General features: G+C 41.4%; 1 protein-coding gene across 2 annotated transcripts; it reads left to right on the plus strand.

The window, feature by feature from the left end:
• The first annotated feature begins 590 nt into the window (after positions 1-590).
• LOC112119216 (lipopolysaccharide-induced tumor necrosis factor-alpha factor homolog) lies at positions 591-22,918 on the plus strand. Of its 2 annotated transcripts, XM_024217800.3 has the most exons (5): positions 593-779; positions 13,697-13,835; positions 18,209-18,417; positions 18,830-18,986; positions 19,599-22,918. In XM_024217800.3, the coding sequence occupies exons 3-5, from the start codon at positions 18,225-18,227 to the stop codon at positions 19,705-19,707; spliced, it is 459 nt and encodes a 152-aa protein (XP_024073568.1). In that variant the 5' UTR covers positions 593-779; positions 13,697-13,835; positions 18,209-18,224; the 3' UTR covers positions 19,708-22,918. The 2 variants fall into 2 exon arrangements, with proteins under 2 accessions (XP_024073570.1, XP_024073568.1); XM_024217802.3 differs by lacking the exon at positions 13,697-13,835 and having other exon boundaries at positions 591-779.
• Positions 22,919-23,275: the final 357 nt, after the last annotated feature.

The raw sequence follows: 23,275 nt of genomic DNA on the forward strand, positions 1-23,275 counted from the left end.
AAGCTGATTTGCAAGGAACTCCAACTCCAAGGTCCTCTTGATAGCGTTGAGTTGGTGGTTTTTTCCTGACAAATTCCTTTGTTTAGAATGGTATGTTCCGTTACAACTTGTGTTTCAGAAACCTGAATTTTTACTCTCCAGGAGCTTAATATTTTTAAACCCTTTCCTTACCTTCAATACTCCTGTGCCTTTGTTTCTGGTTGCTAACTCGAAGGCACTGGCACTCAAACACCTAACTTGCCAGGCGACGGGACAGCAGACTGGAGGCTGCTCTTCTGGTCTGTACAAAACAGCTATCGATAGATGTATTATAGTTGATCAAAGTCAGGTTAGCTGGACGGGCTCTGGGTTGGCTCCTAGGCGAGCCCAGAGCCGACGTGTGGCTGCTGGGGGAGATGGGGCGGGGTTTTCACGTGGCCCATTGAGCCCTGAGCTGGTGAGCTCGTTCCCAGCTGAAGGGTGGGGAGGGTCCGGCAAGAAGTGGGGGCGACCGCCGGACGCGGTGCTAGGGGGCACAGGCACCGGTGCAGGGGAGGGTCACTCGCTGGGGCGGGGCCGCTCATTAACTCCCCGGAGCCCTGCTCCCCGCCCCAGCTGCGAGGCGGGGGAGGCGAGCGCCGCGCCGGGCCGGGAAGAAGGGGCGGGGGCGAGGAGCGGACCGGGAGGGTGTAGCTTTGTCTCCGCCAGTCCAGGCGCAGGGAAGACGCAAACTCGGGCCGGGAGCGCAGCGGGTCCAGCTCAGCCCGGGCAGCAGGCGGCCCCCAGTCCCCGCGCAGGAGGTAAGGGCGGCGCTGCCTGCGGGTGTCGGCTCGGGGGGGCCCAAGTCCTGCGGGACCGGCTGCTCGGGGTCCTGCGCTGCCTCGGGCCCCTCCATGGGGGCGGAGGAGCGGCCATCGGGGCTGTCCGCGGCTCGGGCTGCCGGGCTGTCCCGGGCTCGGATTGCGCAGGGGCCCGGCGCAAGCTGCCGCCGCTCTCGCCGTCCCTCCCCTCTGCCGAGGGGGCAGTTTGGGGCCCGCTCGGAGATCGGCCGTAGCGAGCCCCGCTGTAGGGACGCTCCGAGCCGGGGCAGAGCTGGGCGCAGCCTCCCCGCTCTTTCTCTGCTTCCCACGAGGGGCCCCCCCGGGGGGCCCCCCCCCCCCCCCCCCCCCCCCCAGCAGAGACCGCTGGACACAGCGCACCACCTAAGCCACGTGGGACTGCGTGAAAGCGACCCAGGCAGTCATCCACCTCCCCCACGTTCCGTCCCCGGGCTCCCCGGCCAGGCAGTGACTCCTCCCCCGAGCGGGGCCCGCTCTGACAGGCGGCCCAGGGCTCCCTAGCCACGTTTCCAGCCGCTTTCTGTGCTGCCTCAATGGGGTGGTTTTAAATCTCTAGAGGAATCGGTTTGGACAGTGAAGGCCCAGTTCCTCCCACTAGTGTGAAGAAGAAGCGACTCCATAAGCTGTGAGGCAATAGAGGGGTACACGAGGAAGAGTCGGTCTGTACAACTGTATCTAACGCAACCATTCAGTTCTTTTTCTGCTGCTTGCATCCCTAGTCAAGTAAAGTTGGCTGGTCGGATGGTGTTTCCATTGTGTGACTTCCCGGGGCAAAGACTGGGATCGAGCTGCTTGGAATTTGTGAACTCTAAAAATATGTTTCTCTGAAGTGAAACCAAAATTTCAGGATGCTTAGTAACCCACTTTGCCCAATGTAGCTTCTGCAGTTGCAAAGTGTCTATTTTCTATAGATTTGTACTTTTGCAGAGTTACTCAATTGTTTTTCCTCATCTTTATATTTGTTAGCTCTGGAGCTGTAAGCCTATATTTTTGGGAAGTATTTTAATACTTAGTTACTGCATCTGTTTAAAACTTTTTAATGTTTAGTTGGAAACGTTTAATGCTGGCAAGTGAAATTTTGACATGAGCACTTCTATGGGTTTGTATATACTGAGAGTTACTCTGGATTAACTATTCCTAGGGAATTAATTGGGATTAATGATTCCATCTGAAATTCACACCCTATTCTATGCTGAATTAACTTCCTTGGGTAAACAGTCCCTAAAACTGATGGCAGTGGAATACTCTGTGACAAATGATCAAAACTGAAAGGGCGTATCTACAAAGGGTAATGCAGGAAAGCTGAACCAAAGGCATGTGAAACCCCTGGGTGGAAGCTTTCATTCACAAGTGTAGTGGCCTTAATTCACTTTCATTAGTGAACTGAGATCACTTTTCTGAATGAGCGTATCCACACAGGAGTTTAATGCAGATTAACTAATGCATTTTTAAATTCACACCTTCAGTTAATTTTTGCTTAACTTTCCTGAGTGTCCATGTGTAGACAAAAGTAATAGCTTCAGCGCTTAGCCAATTATATTAAAATTCTTTATCCTCCTAGCAAATCCCAAAGTGTTGTGGCCTCTTTGCAGATAGAGTGCCACCCAGATCTGTCTCCAGCTAGGTTTTGGAGGTGGTCTAGCTGGATATTAAAATTAGTAGTTTACAAAGAATTCTCAAATGATCTGTAGCCACGACCACAAATTCTGTCAGATAAGATATAAATTGTTTTTTAAATGTTCAGCTATTTTCTCAAAACCTGTGTCTTTTCATAAGACCTAGTACCATATTTTTATTTGAAAATGACACCGTCACGCCAACATCTAATGTTAAATCTTGTCGGCCTATATCAGAGCCAGTTTTAAGAAACAGTTACAAAATTCTTTAAAAAATTCAAGGGTGAGCATTAATCGTTTCTTTAAAATATTTTTTGCTTGTGAAGTATTATTGAAGAAAAATGGAAGCCAGAATATAATTCCCATTATGTCAATTGTAAAAACGTCTTGCCTAGGATCCCTGATCAGCTTCTGGAAGACTCTTGGCACCATACATGATAGAGCCTTTATTCTCCAATAAACTTTTGAGGAATAGGCACTACTTTAATTTTAAAAATTGTTATGAAAAAATAGGAAAATGGTAAACTAGGAAAAAATCTTATTGTCCAGACAACCAAAAAGTTGGTATGGACAAATGATATCTTTAATTACTTTCTGACCTGAACTTAAAAATTCTGGGTGCAGTGGCGTACCAGTGCAATCTTGCTATAGGGTCAAAATAATGACTTCTTGTCTCCGTTTCCTTGGAGCAGTTGTGTCTCATGCTGTGCTGTGTGGCTAGATCACACACATAATTAGCCAAATGCACTTTCCAAACAACAGCATGGGCTCATTAGTGGAGAAGAGACAGAGTAGCAGTTCTGGTATATTTTGCTACACAAGTACTAGGCAGATCATATCAGGATATTAATCATGAGGGAAGGACAGTCATTTTTCTTCTAGGACAACCAGATTTGAGATCCCAGTTTGTATTGGACAAGTCGGTTTAGGAGAAAAATTCCTTGTTTTTCCTAAGTCATTCTCTTCTGGGTTCTTGCTCACCAAGGAGGGTTGCCCCATCCAGGTTTTCCAGGATCATCCCCTTTTGAGGTAGCTGTCCCAGGAAATCTGTAATGTCCCTGCTTTTTGTACCTAAAAGATAGCAACTCTACCACCCAGTGTACAGATGATTTATTTCTTTTTCTTTGTCCCTCAAAGCAGTGTCTGCTTTGGTTCTGAGGTACAGGTTCATGGAAAATATATGCAGTAACAGATTACTCATAGTTTAAATTTTTCATCTAAAAGAAGACACATTAGCAAGATGCTATTGTACACCACTAGTGACAGCTTTGGCTTTTCCTCTGTAACAATACGTTGTATGTACACCTCTACCCCGATATAACGCAACCCGATATAACACGAATTTGGATATAATGCGGTAAAGCAGCGCTCTGGGGGGGCGGGGCTGCGCACTCCGGCGGATCAAAGCAAATTCGATATAACGCGGTTTTACCTATAACGCAGTAAGATTTTTTTTTTTGGCTCCCAAGGACAGCGTTATATCGAGGTAGAGGTATATTTGAAGATTTTTACACTATGCAGTGCTGATGTTTTTATAGGTCTGTTATGGGAACTTGTGCATTGACTGGAAAAAGTTGATAACATAAGGAGTGATGTTGGATACTATCTGTTACCAGAGAGAAGTGACAAAAACAAAATAGCTTAAATCATCTATACTTCAAAAACAAAATAGCCTTGAAAAGCCAGAAAAAAAGTGAGGCCTGTGAAAGATGGCATGTACTGTCAGTAAATACCACAAAGTGCTTTATAGAACTACCATACACATACAAGAAAACTATCACCCATTACTAGAATACACCAGCATGACTAGATGAAATGTGGCAGCTATTGTAACAGAGCCAGCAACCCCAAACAGCTTAGGCACAAGAAGTGAGGAATATGATGCTCAGTTAAAGCAACACGAGAATGTGTGTGGGCAACCAGTAACTACCCATGTTGGGAGGATGTTCTTGACCAGTTAGTATTTTGGAATCCGTTAAAGGGTAGAAATTATTTTCTTTAGATTTTTTTTAACATATTTTTTCATATTGTATATAAGAACAATCTCTTCTGGCACAATCTCATAGCAAACTTAAATTCACTTCTATTTCTGAAGCTGAATTTCACACAATAAAAGTACAAGTAAATGCTTTCTTCCAGTGGTCTTAACAGAAGTTATTTTTTGGTCCTATTGGATTAATTCTGTGTGAATATAACTTCTTAAAAATTGATATCTTTAAAAGTGATTATGGCAGTACTTGCAGATAGTTGAGAGCATGAAAAGAAATACACCCCTTTTTGTTTAATAATAATTGGGAATCCTAGAGCATTATGGTTACAGGCTCAAGAATACTAATGCCACTGTGTTGTAAAAATAGCCGTGATTGGGGACAGCTGGTAAAGGTACAGTAAATGTGCAGCTTTTCATTTTAGTCATCAGGGGAACTTTTTTGCTTCTATGGTGAAGAAAACAGTAGGCCAGGATTTGGACAGACTCTGAGGCCATGTCTACAGGTGCTGCAGTGCCATAGCTATGCCCCTGTAGAGTGGATGCAGACTATAGCAATAGAAGGGGGTTTTCCGTCACTGTAGGAATGCCGCCTTTCTGAGCAATGGTAGTTAGGTTGAAGGAAGCATTCTTCTGTTGACCTGTTTTACATCTATGCTTCGGTTAGGCTGGTGTAGTTACAGTACTCAGGTGTGGATATTTTTACACACCTGAGCACACTACTTATACCGACTTAAGCTTTTAAATGTTGATCAGGCTCGGTACTTACTTGTACTGGTCTGGAAGTTGACTACCTTCCCTTCAGGCGGGATATGAATGCAGACTCATTTCTGCCATGATACCCTGCAACCATGCTATTATTTAATCAACTCAATTCTTGTAGGCAGTTGGGGAAAATCTACAAAACACACATTCCATTATCAAAAACATAGTAGTATGGAGATACGTCCAATCACCTTGGCCCCTTTGCTTTTTCTATTAATCTTTAGATTGAGCTCTGTGGAGTAGGAACCATCATCTCTCTCTAGCATGATGATGGGGAATACCAGAAACCAATACTGTATATCTGTTCTTACACTGTAGATACTGTAACATCAGCTGTATCTGAAGTTTTATTTGCTGGTGTCCTGAGGATGGCACATGTGGCATTTCTAAGAAAAGACACTACTGTAAATTCATACCTGGAGCAAATACAAAACCACTTTATTTAATAAGCCTTTCTCTCTCTCTTGATTGAAAGAAGAAAACTGACTACTGGTGCCATCCTGAGTGATGTATTTTTGGCATGCTATCATTCTTTCACTGCTGCAGTTTGGTACATTATCCTGTATAACCAAGTTAATATAACCAAGTTAAGGGAGCAAACTTGTGACAGATATAGAATTTCTCTTAAACATTCCTATTTTGCTGAACTCTCCCACAAGAGCAAGTAATCAGGAATGTTTTAGAGAATTTCTTATCCTTGGAAGTGAGTGGAGTTCCATAATTGCCTGATAAATTTGCATGACAAGCCATTGGCATAATTTGCATTACTTGAGAGCTTCTCTAACATAAGCCAAACTTTTAAGAATGAAATATTTTTTATTTGCTCAACTCTTTCTACACTGTGCCAAAATATGTTTAGACATCTTTAACTTATTGAGGAGATGGGTATGTAGACATAAGGAAAATACTAAAGCAATACTTTAAATTCCTTCTGAATCCTGCCCCAGAAGCTTGAAGAAAGCAAATGGTTTATTTAAAACAAGCAAAAACCTTCCACAAAATTGTTGTTCGCGATTTAACACTTAATTCTGCATACTCAATCCAACTTCAAGAGCCATGTGCTAGGATAGTGTCAGCTCTTATGAGCCAAGCAGCGTTGTGCTGAATCAGCAAATTGTCTGGGAGACCTCCAAAGATCATACTTCCTATGGAAGTGGTGTGGTAGCACAGTAGGTGGCAAATCCTCCCACTGTCCCAGTGTTGTGCCAGTAGGCACTGAACTGCGGAAACGACTCTTTTTCATAGGACACAATAATAGCAAGTGGCAAGGACCTTTTACATATAAAGATGCCATGGTAACTTTCAGAGGGTGTTTTTTATCACTTATGTTGGCTGAATTCCAATTTGGGTAACTACATTTCTCCCCGGCTGTTTCAATTGGATTAAGATTAAAATTGTAGACAAAAGCAAAGATAATGTTGACATATGCTGTGAAATTGCTGCATTACATGCCAGTGGTGGATGAAAGATCTCTCTCTGTCACTTATTTACTATATGTGAATGCTGTGAGATTTAATGATAAAGTATTTTGAGATCCTCTGGTAAAAAGCCTCTCTAAGTGCAAAGTAACTCATGGATGAAGATGTCTGAACTAGTGACAGAATACTAGTAGATCATTTTAAAATCAAAAGCTTCTTTTTCTGATTGTGGTGCAGCATGTAACACTTACTGTTGTTGTCTGATACAGAACATTAATGCTTCCCAGACTTCATTACTTGTCCCAAATCATGTTGCTCTTTAAGACAGTTGCTTGTGGAAGCGTTGCTTTTCAAAATATCCCCGGGGAAGTCACTTGCCTTAGCTTTCACAGAGCATATTACAAAGCCTTAGTCTGCTTTCTATTTTGGAACCAGAGATTTAATATGAAGGGGCTTGATTCTTGCTCAGGAAAATGTAAACATCAAAAACTAATTCCAGTATCAAGTGAAGTATTAGTATCTGTCTCACTTAGAGCTCCTTGCTTGTAATTGGTTGATGGTTGTTGTGTACATTAAATCAGGTCATGCTGAATATTGTTTGTGTTTCCTCTTGTGAAATATTGGAAAAAGTCAGGTCCAGTTGTGAAATTGTATTTCCTCTTGGCATCCATGCACTGGCCCAGAATCTCCACTGTGTCATGTTTCCATGTGTGCCCCCTTACTAATGTAAATGGCTAATAGACAGCACAGCTTCTGGATTATCAGGGCCAATTTACACTGCCCTGGTATAGATTAGAGTAGTCTGGGAGGTACTAAATTCATGCTAGGTGGCAATGGATCTTATGACTTTGTACTAGCTGAGTACAGTCAAAATGCTGTCATCTCTGGCTATACTGAGAATAAGTGAGGGGGTGGTGACTGGGCCAACTACACTGGCTCTGCCCCACCAGAGAGCTTCCCCGGGGGAATTCTCAGCTGGCCAGATCAGGCTACTCTCCATCCCACTTGTGCAGCATGTGTGATTCCTAACTAATGCAAGTGACAGGAGAACTGGACCCACTAAATCTAAAGGGTGGATTTTCCTAGCACACCAAACTCTTATGCCAATGCAACTCAATTGACTTCAAGTAAATCTTAACTTACACCAGTGTTGGTGTAAGGTGAATCAGGCCATAGTGTTTAAACATATATATGCCCCCTCCCTGGTTTGTTTGGGCTTTGTATTTTGGAGTTTGTGTTCCCCACCTCCATTTTACTAAGAGATTATCTTCACTGCTTACGGTTCCTGTGGGGGGAAATTCTACATTAGTTATTTCTGACTCCTTCACAATGCCTTTTTGTTTCCTTCTAGTAAAGTTCACCTGGCCACAGCTTCGGTTTCCTTCCAGTTAGGACTTCCTGGCCAGGTGTGTGTAGTTTAAAGATTCCACCAGTGTTCTCTCGGTGTGTTTTTCCTAGATAGGAAATCCCTCCCTCCCCCAAAACAAACAAACAAAACAGTCCCTCCCACAACTTTCCTTCCTGTTTAACAAATGTGCAACGATCTGCATGGGCCAGATTCTTCTACACCATTATGTGTACTTGAGTTTCTGTGTGATATACCCAGCAAGAGACACATTCCTTGGGAGTTCGAGTCTGTGGCTTGCCTTTTTTGATGCAACAAATAAAACATTTAAGCAAAAGTCCACTAGGAGGGCCTGGATATTAAAATATATAAAAAGAACTTCTTTGAAGCCTAATGAACAAAAGTATCTTCTTTCCCTGATTTTAAAATTGCACCAGCTTAATCTTAAAATACAGAGAGGGAATTTCAGGATGGCTGGCCCATATTGAATCAAGTACAGTGGTCTGGAGCAGAGGACCGTTGGCTCTAATGGATTTTCAAATGAGAGTTTTCCTTAGGGGAAGAACGCTGATTTTATGAAATCTGAAAAAGCAGCGTTTTATGCTCATAGACTTACAGACTGTAAGGTTAGAAGGGTCCATCATGATCAACTAGTCTGACCTTCTGCTCTTACATTAATGGGAGAATCTTAAACAGATCTGAACACTTCAGGCAGACTATTGGCAGCCTATCCTAGGTACGGCTGAGGTGCCTATTACTGTTCCCTGCATGCCATAATATGTTGTCTCTTCCAAACCGTATAGAAGACACAACATTAAGCACATGCCTCATTGTGCTTTTGTCACTTGTTTTTTGAACTGGCTTGTTTACAAGCATTGCTCTTTACAAACTAGACTGTGTGTATTAAGTTTCTCTTGAGCTGCATGTTTGATTAACAAGTGGAATGCACAGACTTCTGTAAAGGAGGTGTGCTATTTCGCTGACTGCTTTCTGAGAAGTGTTTTAAAAAACCAACCGAACAACCCCACAAAGCTGTCAGTTTGAAGCAAAGACATGTAGAAAAGAAATTTAATAAAAATAATTTAATAGAATCAGAATGTTGAATTGAACCTTATTACGGGAGAGCGGGAAACTGTGTATGAAAATTAGTCTTTTCATGAAGAGAGTTTGTTGCTGTTTTCTATTCCCTGCCATCAGCAGCAAGCAAGTCTCTGATCTGTGTTGCTATACCTGAGAGCAACAACAAAATTAATGATCATAGGAGAATATCCTCCTAGCCTTATGTAAAAGGCTTCACTCCAGTTATGCACAGACACAAAGCAAGTTGCATGTCTGCTCTCAAACAGAGGCTAAATATTCTTATACACAGAGACCAATGATTTAAGAAATACAGGCTTTACCTTTTTCTTAATCATCCATATTTTGATAGCAGTGTAATCTTTGATCAAATCAACTTTTACACACTATGGTCCAGTACATCTCTGGTATAACTCCAACAAAATAAGCTGGCATTTTTCCTCTTACCAATGTAATTACAGCAGTAGTTGGTGATTATGACAGTGCCCCTTCAAGATTGATAATTAGTACATTAAGCTTTATGTATTTTTCTAAAAATACATGACAGAACTAAAAAAAAACCAAAAAACCCCAAAACTTCATAAACCAATTTTTAGTTTGGCTTGCAAACACAGCAAGGGGGAGTATCTACATCCAAACATTGTAGCATTGTATTAGTACAAGAGCTGGAAGTGAAATAGTCTATAAACAAATTGTCTCATGACAAGTTAAAGAAGTATGGGCTGGATGAATGGACTATAAGGTGGATACAATGCTGGCTAGATTGTCGGGCTCAACGGGTAGTGATCAATGTCTCCATGTCTAGTTGGCAGCTGGTATCAAGCGGAGTGCCCCAAAGGTCGGTCCTGGGGCCGGTTTTGTTCAGTATCTTCATTAATGATCTGGAGGATGGTGTGGATTGCACTCCTCCTGGGAGGAGTGGTAGATACGCTGGAGAGTAGGGATAGGATACAGAGGGAGCTAGACAAATTAGAGGATTGGGCCAAAAGAAATCTGATGAGGTTCAACAAGGACAAGTGCAGAGTCCTGCACTTAGGACGGAAGAATCCCATGTACTGCTACAGGCTAGGGACTGGCCAGGCAGCAGTTCTGCAGAAAAGAACCTAGGGGTTACAGTGCACGAGAAGCCGGATATGAGTCAACAGTGTGCCTTTGTTGCCAAGAAGGCTAATGACATTTGGGGTTGTATTAGTAGGAGCATTGCCGGCAGATCGAGGGATGTGATCATTCCCCTCTATTCAGCATTGGTGAGCCCTCATCTGGAGTACTGTGTCCAGTTTTGGGTCCCACAGTACAAGAAGGATGTGGAAAAAGTGGAAAGAGTCCAGTGAAGGGCAACAAAAATGATTGGGGGGGTGGAGCACATGACTTATGAGGAGAGGCTGAGGGAACTGGGATTGTTTAGTCTCCAGAAAAGAAGAATGAGGGGGGATTTGATAGCTGCTTTCAACTACCTGAAAAGGGGTTCCAAAGAAGATGGATCTAGACTGTTCTCAGTGGTACCAGATGACAGAACAAGGAGTAATGATCTCAAGTTGCAGTGGGGGAAGTTTAGGTTGGATATTAGGAAAAACTTTTTCACTAGGAGGGTGCTGAAGCACTGGAATGGGTTACCTAGGGAGGTGGTGGAATCTCCTTCCTTAGAGGTTTTTAAGGTCAGGCTTGACAAAGCCCTGGCTGGGATGATTTAATTGGAGATTAGGTCCTGCTTTGAGCAGGGGTTGGACTAGATGACCTCCTGAGGTCCCTTCCAACCCTATGAAATACTGTAACTAGTTGCTGTTTTTAAGTAAAAACACAAACAACCCCCAAACCATAAATAATGGAGACTTTTTTTAAAGGTTGCTTCAATTTTAATATTTTAAAATGTAAAAGACATTTAAAATTGGTGTAATCTGACAAAAATCCTTTAGCCACTTATTTGTTCATTAACTTTAAAAAAATAAACAATTCTTCATAAAGAATGTATTATCCTTTTTCCAGCTCTTGAATTGTGTTATCGAATCATCGTAAACCATGTAATTGTTTAAATATATACAGACTGAAACCAGATTGGGAAACCAGCCCAACCAGTAATTATGGATTAAAGGTTAAGTCAATGACTCAGTTCTTCCTTTCCACTTCTGACCTGTTCCTCCTCGTCCTGAAACTAAGCCTGTCTCTTGCACCTGTTGGAGACTACAATCAATATTTGTATGTACCTCTGCACTTCCTGATTCCTTTCTTCCTCTCTTTGCTGTTGGCTTCCCACAGTACACATTTGAGTCCTATCTTCACAGATGATAAAGGGTGCATTTTTTTTCTTTTCCCAGTGAGACTGGCTCTGTCAATTCAGCTAAACATGATTAAGAAGCCCTGGTAAGCTGCAGTGTGCATCTACATAAGGAAAGTTTCTTTACCATGTGTTGGCTAACATGGTTACTAATACATAGTAAAATCTTAGGCTGTATGTACACTACGGCGACCATACTGGCATGGCTATGTGGGCACAATCCCGTAGCGTAAGCACAGCCTACACCAAGAAAAGGGGTTTTCTGTCAGTGTAGGAACACTGCTTCCCCAAAGAAAGCTAGCTACGCTGATGGAATGCTTATGTCAACATAGCTGTGTCCACACTGGGGGGTTAGGTTGGCATAACTGTGTTGGTCCGAGGTGTGTGTGTAGGGAGGTGGTTCCCCCACACCCTTGACTGATGTACATGTAGCCATGTGGGACTAAGCCCAAGTATGGACAAGGCAGTTTGTAGTCTTCATGTGTGTTAGCAGGACATGGTAAAAAACAGTCTACCACCGGGCTTTTTAGTGAAGACAAGGCCACAGGCTAATGTTGGAATTAACTGGCCATGTTATATTTTAGGGGTGAGCATAGATTACAGCAGAGCTATTGTTTCAGACATGTTAGGCCTTGTCTTTATGGTTCCTGTGCTACTTAAACTGTATCCATGTTGTGTATCTCTTCCTCTCTCTCTCCCTGAGTGACCAATACCCTTTGCTTTGTCTCCACTAGGATTTTACAACTTAGAACTAGTTCAAGTTACCAACTTAAAAAAACAAAACCCACACCCTTTCTTAATCAAGATAAATGCATGTAGTTAGTGTTACAAAAACTATGTAGACAAGGCCTTTGTCTCCACTTTAATGAGGATTCAGAGGGCTTTTTAATTGTTAAGCTGACACAATTGAAAAATACTGTGTGTGTGCTTATCGAAGCATACCATTGCTGAGTTTCACTCCACTGTGCACAGGTGCCTTTCAGCCAACTCATAGTTACCAAGTCAAGTTTTATCCTGAGGACTTTTTGTATCTGTTGTAAATCCTTGATAAACTGGGTCTGATGGAAATGTTGCAAGAATCTGGACTTCAGCAATAAATCCTTAGTTAATAAGTTATGGCTTTTGGGGATAATTTTCCCCTAAAGGTTTTAATGTCTCCAATAGCTAGACAACTAGATTGTGTAACAAGGTGTCTGTGAGGTGTGGCCAGCAGAAGCTCTCGCTTGTTAAAGTCAGCAGTTTCAGGTTAGGATGTGAATTTGAACCCTGTTCTTGGCTTCAAATTGCATGGGTTTATATCCTGGGAACTTGCTTGGAGATTCTGGGCTTGCATGAACTCAAACCTTCAACCTAAACTCATCTGAAAGTACCACCTTATTTAGCGGGAAGGAGAATCATAACTACTCAGGATTTGTCTGGTTTTGAATTGTTTCAAACTGTTCCCACCCACAGATGTATCGTCACCAGGCTTGAGTATGGTTATGAAAGTTTCACAACCTCCCTTTCATACTCGTCATGGGAGAGGAGTATCTTTGTGTGTCACTCCCTGGAGTAGGATTTGTCAGTTGGCATTCAGCTGTTTATATTTAATGTAGTAGCTAATCGGAATAAGCGTTAGTTTTAGTTTGAGTGGAGCTACTCATCAGTGTTGTGGTTTAACAGCCTTGCCTACCGCTCAGTTCAGTGACTTTTGTGGTGTGCAGAGAAACAAATCTGTAGTGGGAGCCTGTCTGGGTGGAAAGACTTAAAGGGATGCTGCCTCCTCCCCATAAACAATCTTTTCACTCTCCCAAAGGCATAGAGGGATCTGGGCCTGGGGGAAAATGGGCAGGGCTGGGGAGCCAGGGCAGCAGTGAGTAGTTATGATTCCTTAAATACAATTAACAAGAAAAGTTGGGGTAGGTGGATTTGATGCTGCCCTACTAACTCTCCGCTGAGCACTCAGTGATTCATCTCCACCAAGTACCACAGCATACTTGGGTGCAGTGAGTCAGTGGCACTGTGGCCGGGGGAGGGAGACTGCAGACGATTATGGAGGGACAGAGGCCAGAACCTTTGGCCCTTGCCTCCTACCCATGGTTCCATAGATTGGAAGCTGAGGAGAAGTGATAGCCTGCACAAAGGAGCTACAGTTTGTCCATTATTTTGTGCCACTGATTTAAGGGCATATGTGTATAAAATGTATTAAAGTGGAAGGGAACTATCTGTGCATCGGTGTGAAAGTAGATCCAGTCTTACATTTAGTCTGTATTCTACTGTTAGAATATTTTTGTATATTCTAGTTTTGGATCATTTAATATAGCTTAATTTGCATACACAACTTAAAAATAGCTCTGTGGGGCACTGTGCTAAACTGATACCTTTCTACTGTCTCCTTTGTCCTTTGCCATTTATATAGTCTATTGCCTTTCACCACCATCTTGGCTATCTGAATCATTATATGGAAAGAGCTTTTTTTGAGGACTCGGAGACAGGACTCCCAGTTCTATTTCTACCTTTGCCACCCATTCATCACTGAGCCTGCTTATTTCTTTCAGGTAAGCTAATTTCTCTTTGAATTAAATGAATGCCTCACTTCTTATATCCCAACTCTCAGTCCATTAAAATGCTGCTAGAAACTCAAGTCCTGCCTGCTCTGAATGATGCTTAAGATCTCCTGGGACTTCTAAATCGGGGCTTGCTGTGGTGTTTCTGGCCAAAATATCTTCTCCTTTCCAAACTTGGGCAATGTTTTTACTGTTGCCATTCACTCCACAAGTGGGTGAATGTCTGTGATGTGTTATATGTAAATAGCAGTAAAAGCATGTTGAGTGCCAAGATAAGCTATGGTATGTAATGTAAAATGTTTTGGATGAATGAGTGGAAACCTAAGTAAAACATTGGGACATCTATCGGGGCATAAAAATTAATCTTTTTATATAAAATATCCTTATTTAAACAAAATAGGTTGTCATGATTTCAAATAGATTTTAAAAATATAAACCTATGTTAATGCCTAATCTTAATGTAACTTGTTCTTCTAACATTAATCCAATTCACATAGGGTCATCTCTTTTGAGTTCTTCTCCATTCTAGTCTGTTCCTCAGAATCTCTGCAGCAGATCAAATCCTTTCGAATGACATCCATCCATCTAGTTTTAGGTCTTCCAACCCTTCTCTTCTCAGTGTAACAGGCTGTTTTCTATTTATTCTTTGTCTTTTCACATGCCCAAACCATCTAACCCTGGATTCCCTCAATTTTTCTATAATTGGTACCACCTTCACACTTCCCCTAATGTTTGTTCTGAACATGGTCCCTCCTTGTAACCTTAGGCATCTGTCTTAACATTTCCACTGTACTCCAGATCTGATCCTGTCTCTTTCTCAGTGCCCAGTATTCAGAGTCATACCAAAGTGCAGGCCTAATTACTGTCTTGTAAATCTTTCTTTTCAGTTTAATAGGCATTCTTCTACCACTTATCTCCATTTAGTCCATGCCTTTCTTCTTCTGTTCATAAGTTTGTCATTGAGTTCACCATTATTGTGTACTGTGGAGCATAGGTACTTGAACTTCTGTGCTTTGTGGTAATGGCTGCTCCCTCCCTCCTCCTCCCCCCTCCCCAACTTGCTCTCATTGTCTTCCTGCTGCGTATCTATTTATCTATCTATCCTCTCTTTGATTTCTGTTAGTTCTTGTGCCATTTCTTTCAGGTATACACCTGTATCTCTAATTCTTCTTCCCTTTCCTTTTTGCTCTCCCCCTCATGAACTTTGCCAGTGTAAATATTTCTCTCTCACCCTATATGGTGTGCTATAATCTATTACAATTTAAATAAAGTATTAAGCGGTACATGATTGCTGCTGATCTTTTAAAGAAAGTCAAACCACGGAGCTGGTGGCAGTCACTGACTAAGCACCTGGAACCAGAGTTTGTTGAATCAAGGTCCATGGCTTGGAGCCTCTAGGTGCTATGATACAAGAAAGGGAAGCTGTATAGAGCATCCACAGTCAGGATATTTTAATTTGCTTGTTCACCATATATTTTTATCTTGAGGTTGGTGACATCAAATCTCTTACAAACCTGATCCACTTAATAAAAAAAAAAATCCTTATATTACTTCATCTGAGGAATGTATGGGCTTCTAGATTTCTCATTTGCACCTACCTGACCTACTAAAGACATGTTATGACATGTTATACCACATCCATGTAAAACTGGGCATGCTTTTACTGATATGAGGCCATGTGAACTGGTGAACAGCAACGATAAAGAAAAATCCTAATGTCCAGCTTTCATCTAAGTCAAGCTTAATGAATAAACCCCAAGAAATGTATGCCTATCTTGAGGCTATGAGATTTTGTTCTTTTTATAGTCTGTCCCTTCAAACTTTATTCATATCAATATTTACTACCTTGAAATTTATTTTTGTTGCAGTAGGCAAGCATTAAAAAATGCATTGGTTTAACTAAAGATGTGTGGCTTTTTGTCATTGTTTAATTAAATCTGTTGTTAAAACCACTGCAACATTGTTCGCAACAGTGTGTGGACACTTTTTTAAAAAATGAAGCCCAGTTGCTACAAGGTTTGAATCAAATTGAATGCGCAGCCAGGGTTTTTCACCAGTTTTTTACTACATTGTTCTTTTAAACCAAAGCATTTTTAAACTTTAATCCAACTTCGAATATAGACAAGACCCCTGAAAGACTCAAGCAGGAGGAGCAGCTTCTGTTTATGTATCTGAAGCCCCAGTAATGGGCAACAATAAACAGAATAAGAACATAACACTTAAATGGCATTGACGCACATTTACAAATGAAGGAAGAGCGGTTCCTGAGAAACTCCATATGTGAACACTTATTCTGGAATAAGGGGGTCTTGTTCCTGTTTAATTTAACCCACAAAGTGAGTTAAGAGTTTGTTCAATCCAAAACTGGTGTTGATTTTTCTTCTCTCCAGAGAGACTCTTTGTATGCTCTTTTTAGATAATGAGCTTCCCCCCCCCCCCCAAAATATAAATATACCTCTACCCCGATATAACGCGACCAGATATAACACAAATTCGGATATAACGCGGTAAAGCAGTGCTCCGGGGGGGCGGGGCTGCGCACTCCGGTGGATCAAAGCAAGTTCGATATAACGTGATAAGATTTTTTGGCTCCCAAGGACAGAGTTATGTCGAGGTAGAGGTGTAGCTCTTAAAATGTTGTTCTAATTCAGCAGGGTTATATAGGATCTGATTTTAACATGGTTTGAGTTGGCTTGATTTTTGAACAGCAGTTAGTTAATACCTCTCCCCTATCCTTCCTACACACTCCCACTTACCTTCATCCTTGTTTCTCACAATCAAGCTTCTGCTCCCACTTCTGGATTTTGAAGCATTTAAAGTATGTGCAGTTGCTTTAGGCCTTGCTGGCCTTTAAGAAAAAAGGGAAAATAAAAAAAGATCTTTACATGTCACTGATGTCGTTGAACTTGCCTGCAATGTTTAAGTAGTGCTGAGCACTGGTAGACTGTATCAGTAATCCATGTGACAGCCCAATCTAGTTTGCGCTAAAATGGAATATTGAAAAAGTGCTGTTGAAACTGTTGCCATGAGCTCAGAGTTCTAATTAGCATCTAATCATGGTTTGTATTAATGTCAGCTACTTTATCGATTCCCTCCCCTCCCCCCCTCCCCCCCATTAACATCTGATTATCTGACTCACCAATTTCAGAGGTAGGAAAGTCTCTTAGCAGCTGTCAGTTGTATGAGGCCATTGGGCTTTCAAATAGTTTTAGGCCCTAATCTAGCAGTGAGCTCCATGTGGGAACGGGGATCTGTCTCCACGGGGAGCTTGTTGTGGATTGGGGCCTTAATTTATTCAGAAGGCCCAGAAATTGTCAACTTTTGAAGTGGTCCATATAAAACTTTTTGCGCCCCCCCCCCCAACACAAGTGTAAAATTCTTAAATTATAGCTTGATAGAGCCGAATGAAAAATATTTTGTCCACACAAATATTGGGCAGGCAATGGAAAAATCCTTGGCCACACACACATGCTACAAAGCCCTGTCTCTCATGACACATTACCAGAGAGAGTGATCATTTTTTCCACTTCTTGAAATCAAATTTAAGTGTTATGCAACTTGGCCTATGGCTAAACTTAAATTACTACAGTGCCACAGCTGCAGTGCTTCAGTGTAGACACTCAGTACAGCGACTTGGAACAAGTATAGACTAGAAGGCTGTCATAGCTGGAATGTTTGATCTAATAGACGAGTCTTCAGAAATCTTTGGGAGGAGAAGAGGGACTCTTAAAACTTGTGCTAGTGTAGACAAAGCCTTTTCATTGGCTAAACTGTTTATCGGTTTGGGATGTGGAGGAAACTACCCCTCCCCCCACAGATACATGTTTCACTGGCAAAAGGGCCAGTGTGGACAGCACTATGTTGGTGGGAGAGCATCTCCCACCGACATAGCTATCGCTGCTTGCTGAGGGTGGTTTAATTATGCTGATTTTAATGACGCAGCACGGGTTGAGTTGAATCCAGTGTGCTAAGCATGTCCTGGGTGGTTGGTTGATAACAGGTGTTGATGGCATGTAGCACCTGGAGGATCTAAGCTCCAAATAAGAGAAATTACAGGAGATGGAGGGGGCAGGTTGCTAGCCTGCTATGTTAGTAAAAATGCTGGATCTGCCTCCTACAGCATCTTCAATTAAAAAAGAAGGAAGGCTGGGAAAAACTAAAATTATTCTGGAAATAGTTTTTTTTTTAGGATGAGGAGAGGCACTGTATAAAAAAATCTCTAAAGAACAATTTTTAAAATCTTTAAAAATAAGACAAACAAAAAACCCTGCTCAGACTTATTACTCTGAATAAAATGTTATCTGAATGTACCCTGTACTGAAACTTTTATTCCCTGAACAGCTTGTACATTGTCTGTTTTCCAGTTTTGTTTTAGACACAATGTCCGCTCCAGCATCCCATCTGCCAGCTCCCAGTGGCTACCCAATCCCATCAGCACCCCCTACATATGAAGAGACAACAGGAATAAACACTTACCCTCCTTACCCTGCCTCGGAATCTGGGTATGGACCGAACATGAAGAGTATGAATCCTCCTCCGTATCCTTCACAACCTGTTCCAGCTCCTAATCCCAGTAAGTCTGAAATACTGTTCAGTGTTTTATATCTGTAGTTTCCCCTTGGAGCCCTAATCAAGATGCCATACAGGCATGTAGCAATCATGATGCAGAGATATTCCTCCTTAGCCACAAGATTTTTGTCTCACTTCACTCTAGTTCCGTGTAATATACATAGTGGATCTCGCATGTTTTCAAGATATCACTTATAACTGCCTCATCTGACTTTCTACTGCTTAGAAGCCAGGTTTATTTCTAAATCACGAGATACTGTTCCGTCGATTGCAGTAGTGTGGTTTCCTTATATCTTGTAATTCATAGTGCCCTCAGGACTGACTGTATTTTAATGCACAGTGTTTTAGTTTAGACATGAATTTTTCTCTTTTTTTAACACCTGGGGTAAACAGAGCCTTTCTCTTTGTTTGCTCAGTTACAGTTCAGACTGTGTACGTGCAGCAGCCAGTAACATTTTATGATCGCCCAGTTCAGATGTGCTGCCCCTCCTGTAACAAGATGATAGTGACACGTCTCTCGCACACTTCAGGAGCACTGACCTGGCTGTCATGTGGCAGCCTCTGCCTGCTGGGGTATGTTGATAAAACATGTAATGCTCTAATTTGTGATTCTCTCCATGCATGTCATTTCCATAGCTCAAAAAATGGCTGGGAAGCTGATCTCAGAAAGGGGTGGAGCCTACGCCTGCTGGGGCTCTTTCATTACTCTCCCTCGGCCTGAGAAGGAAACTCCCAGTCTTGTTTTTATTAAAATATGAACATAAAACCTTTTAAACAAGCTAATAATGCAGAGAGAAGTTTCCACTGAATGTATGTAAAAAACCCCCTCCCACTCTGAACAATCATTCAGAATCCCTTTGACCTTTAACACGAGGGAAGAGAAAATCCTGGGCATAACTGTCAGCAGCTTCAGTAGATTTATGGTCTTTCCATACCTGCTGGGTTTGGTTAGCTACTCTTCCTGTGAATGGGACACCTCAGGGTCTCAATGACTCTCACCTATGCAACCCCTGCAGGGTTCACAAGCCCTGCTTAAAAAACAGAATGAAGTACAGTGCCAAACTCTGCATTGCTCTACCTAGCGCTGCACTATCCCATTTTCAGCTTGGTAGCTACTGTACATGGGAAGAATGTTACTTGCCATGAATTGAAGGCAGAACGAAGGATGCTGTTTTATCTTTGCAGGTGCGTAGCTGGTTGCTGTTTCATTCCCTTCTGTATTGATGCCCTCCAGGATGTGGATCACTATTGTCCAAGCTGCCAAGCCCTCCTTGGTACCTACAAGCGTTTGTAGGCAATATCAAATATTGAGTGAAGATGGATGTCCAAGGTTGTTCAGCACCTTTTCAAGCTTGTTCTGAACTTCATGAAGATCTCTGTGCATTGTCATTGCGAATGGATCAAGATTTATCTCACTGTTGTTTTAATAGTAAGAATCTGCCTAGGGGGACTCAGGATTGGTAAGGGGATATATAGTCTGTCACTTCACAGGCTACTTAGTCAAGTTGGTAGTGACCAAATGTTGTCCCTCTATGGTTTATGCAAAATAGCTGATGGTGTGGGTCCGGTTAATATTAGAAAGTTCCCCGTGTGGATTGGCACCTGTGTCACAGAGACCAAGGTCTGAACTTGCACGCAGGCAAACTTACCTTCTTACGCCTAGAAGTGATGCTTCTGGAAAAGTATTGAAGCAGGTTGGCAGGGGACTGCCTGTGATGGTCCTATTCTGTGGCTAAAAAGGACTTCTGGTCTCCAGTGTAGTCAGTCTGATACCTTTTACATGCACTAAAATTCACTTTAAATTTGTTTTTAAAAATTGCCTTTAAAAGAAACAGAACCAAAAATAGCCTGAAGTTTGGCTTTTCCCTAGGCTGCTTTCCCAAATCCAGCCCACTCAGGCTACCATGTCAGATGGCTTCTCAACATGGTCTCCCAGTTTCCTTGCTGTTTGTGAGTTCAGTCAGACCTTTAGCACTGCACAGAGTGTTTTTGTGCAGGATTTTTTATAAATATGTGTATGTGTATTTTTTTTACTGCTGAGTTATAAATCTGTGAAAATAGCTTTCTAATGGAAATGCTGATAGTCATGGCTCTATCAGTGTTGTCTTTCCTATAATATAGTTACATGAGCCAAATGGTAAATCCTTTAATAAAAACAAAACAAACAAAAAAAACCACCCTCAGGCCTTTAATTTTATAAAGCTTGGATTCCATCTGCATAAATGTTTAAAAAAAAAAATCAAAACAAAATAACTTTTTACTTGCTATTGGTGTAATCTGATCACATCTTTTCATTAAGAAGGTAACTTCTTTTGTTAAGGAGTTTCACTGAGTGAGTGCTAGTTGGATGACTTGTATAGTGATATTTCAAATGAAAGAGAAGTTTCCAAAATGAAATATGGGTAGAATTTCCAGAGACTGATCACGGGAATTGAGGTTTGAGTATCTAACGGTTGAAGTACTTCTCATGATTGGGGTAGAGCTGTCTGATAGAAACTACAGCCTAACACTGCTCCTTGTGTCAAGTAGAGCATGATTCCACCACTGAAGGTTCAAATGTGTTTGCTGTGATTTGGTTGAATGAGGTCTGTGTTAAAAAAAGCAACATTAGAAGTTGAGTTTAAATATGCGCTATGATTGTAAAGTTGTATTAACCCATGTAAACAATAAATATTGCAACTATAATTCTTTATAAAAAAAAAAAGTCTCTCTCTAAATATTTAGAATAGAGGTAACTTTTTCCCAAAAACATTACAACTTTTAACATTGAAATGCAGTTGCTATTGTACTACAGATACATAGCTGACTTTTATTTCTTTATTTTTCTAAACTGATTATGCTTTTTTGTGGTTCAATTTGCAAGTGGTTTTAAGAACTTCTATATTTAGAAGAAGTTTCAGGTCTGATATTTAGCTGCACCACAAGAATTTACCATAGTAGCAGCTAACTGGCAACAGAATAATGGAGTTAAAGAGCTGAAACTATCTTATGTACTTTACACTCTCTGCATTTATGGTGTTAGCACACATGTAATACACAATCTGTAGATAGAGGTTATCTTAACTCAAGAAAACCAAAGCTTGATGACAATAGCAATATCCAATAGTGCCAGGAAGCATCAGTAGGGGTGACTTCTGTGGAAAGCAGAAAAGCAGTTTTATGCAAGTATTTAAAGTTTTTGTATTGTAACCTAAATAGAAGATTCTGCTTTCTGTTTTGCAGTTTGATTGTTTTATTTTTTCCATAAGACTTATTTTCAAAGCTTGCTACATCAGCAGAAGCAACACTACCCTAATAACAAAATATTCTTCTTTTTAAAATATGTGGTTGGGTAAGTTTAATTTTCTGTAGTTTCAGATATGCTGCTTTCCCCAAATATAATCCGTGTCATTATTTTGACTATTTTCACATTTAAAGTAGTTTTTCCTACTGTTTCCCACTGGTACTGGATATATTCACCTATTCTGTGCTGTTTGATTTGCAATATTATACCAATTTATATTAACTCTGCACACACGTTGTATTGACTGTAACATGGTAATACTAGAGACCTAGAAGCTTGTCCCATGAGGAACTTGAGCTCCTTGCAGTTCACTGGAGTGTGGGTCAGCTTGCCCCGCAGCATTTTGCAGGATATGGATCTAAAGCTGCAATTCAGTTGTTAAAATATTTGCAAATTCTGCATTTCAGAATTTGCAATCAGGCTATTGATAGATACTTTACACAAACATTAGTTGATCCTAATTTATAACCTTATATGTGTCACAATGACACATCATGCCTTTATTTTATCCACATGTCAAAATATAATTCTTGGCTCAGTGTTTGTTTGTTTTGAGACAGATGGAGCAAAAAAAGCACGTGACACTTCTTATTAACTCTTCATTCATTTGCCTGATAAGAGGCAGATTTAAATTGTACCTCTGTCTTTGGTCACATCACTCCTTTTCCACATAGGCAATTCTGTTTATTCAACAAATGAACAACAGATACATTGTCAAAGAAGTAGTCAACTAAGTTCCCCTATCCCTACATAGTGACGTCATGGAAAGCCTGAAGTAGTGGCACCACAATATTTACTCATTCTTGCAAGGCACAGAATTTGGGTTTTGTTTAGGGTGCGGTTTGCCACGTCTTTTTTTTGTCCTGTCAGAACCGGAATAAGGCTCATTGCGTGGGAGGATTCTCTGAGCTTGATTTAGACTTGCTAAACCCCTGCAAAAGCCATCTACTACCACCTCTATGGCTTTGTTCTGAGCGTTGTTCCTCAGATTCTGTTTCTTGTGTATGTAGAGACATTTTCAATTGAATGGACCAAAACAATTTTCAGTGTCCAAATAAGCGTATCAAGGAAATGCAGAAAATACTACTCTGTGTGTGTGTGTGTGTGTGTGTGTGTGTGTGTGTGTAAAATGCATTTGTGTTCTGGGTTACATTGAAGTTACTGTCTGTTTTTATTGCTGAATATCTTTTACAATAAAATCGTGTTTGGTTTTTGTACAGAGTGACCATTGTAATGTTATGAAATATTGCATCCGGAGATCTGGCAGGGGTATGAAAATGTGGGCTGGAGAGGTGATACTTGGGATAAATACATGTATTCCTCAAATGTGGGTGCCTAATTTTAGGTCCCAAGTGGGAACATTTTGGCATTAATCTAGAGAGGTTAGAATGTTTATTTGTGTTTGGTTGCCCTAAAGAAATTTCCAAAACCCACAACAGTAAATTGACCGGGGTGGGGCCAAGGGGCCATGGCCCATCCACTTTTTGCCACGGGCTTAGCCCCCTGCCCCTCCTTTTCCACCTGGCCAGGCTGGAAGTTGGAGCCTGGTCAGGGTAAGAGCCCGGCCCTCCACCTGCCG

This window comes from Terrapene carolina, unplaced genomic scaffold (assembly GCF_002925995.2).
Source record: "Terrapene carolina triunguis isolate 2854851 unplaced genomic scaffold, T_m_triunguis-2.0 Scaffold93, whole genome shotgun sequence".
In the NCBI taxonomy this organism is placed as follows: Eukaryota; Metazoa; Chordata; order Testudines; family Emydidae; genus Terrapene; species Terrapene triunguis.

Coding starts and splice junctions, on each gene's coding strand:
- LOC112119216 (XM_024217802.3), top strand. CDS start 18,225: ATGTCCGCTCCAGCATCCCATCTGCCAGCTCCCAGTGGCTACCCAATC. Junction 18,418..18,829: donor TGTTCCAGCTCCTAATCCCA/GTAAGTCTGAAA, acceptor TTGTTTGCTCAG/TTACAGTTCAGACTGTGTAC. Junction 18,987..19,598: donor GGCAGCCTCTGCCTGCTGGG/GTATGTTGATAA, acceptor TTATCTTTGCAG/GTGCGTAGCTGGTTGCTGTT.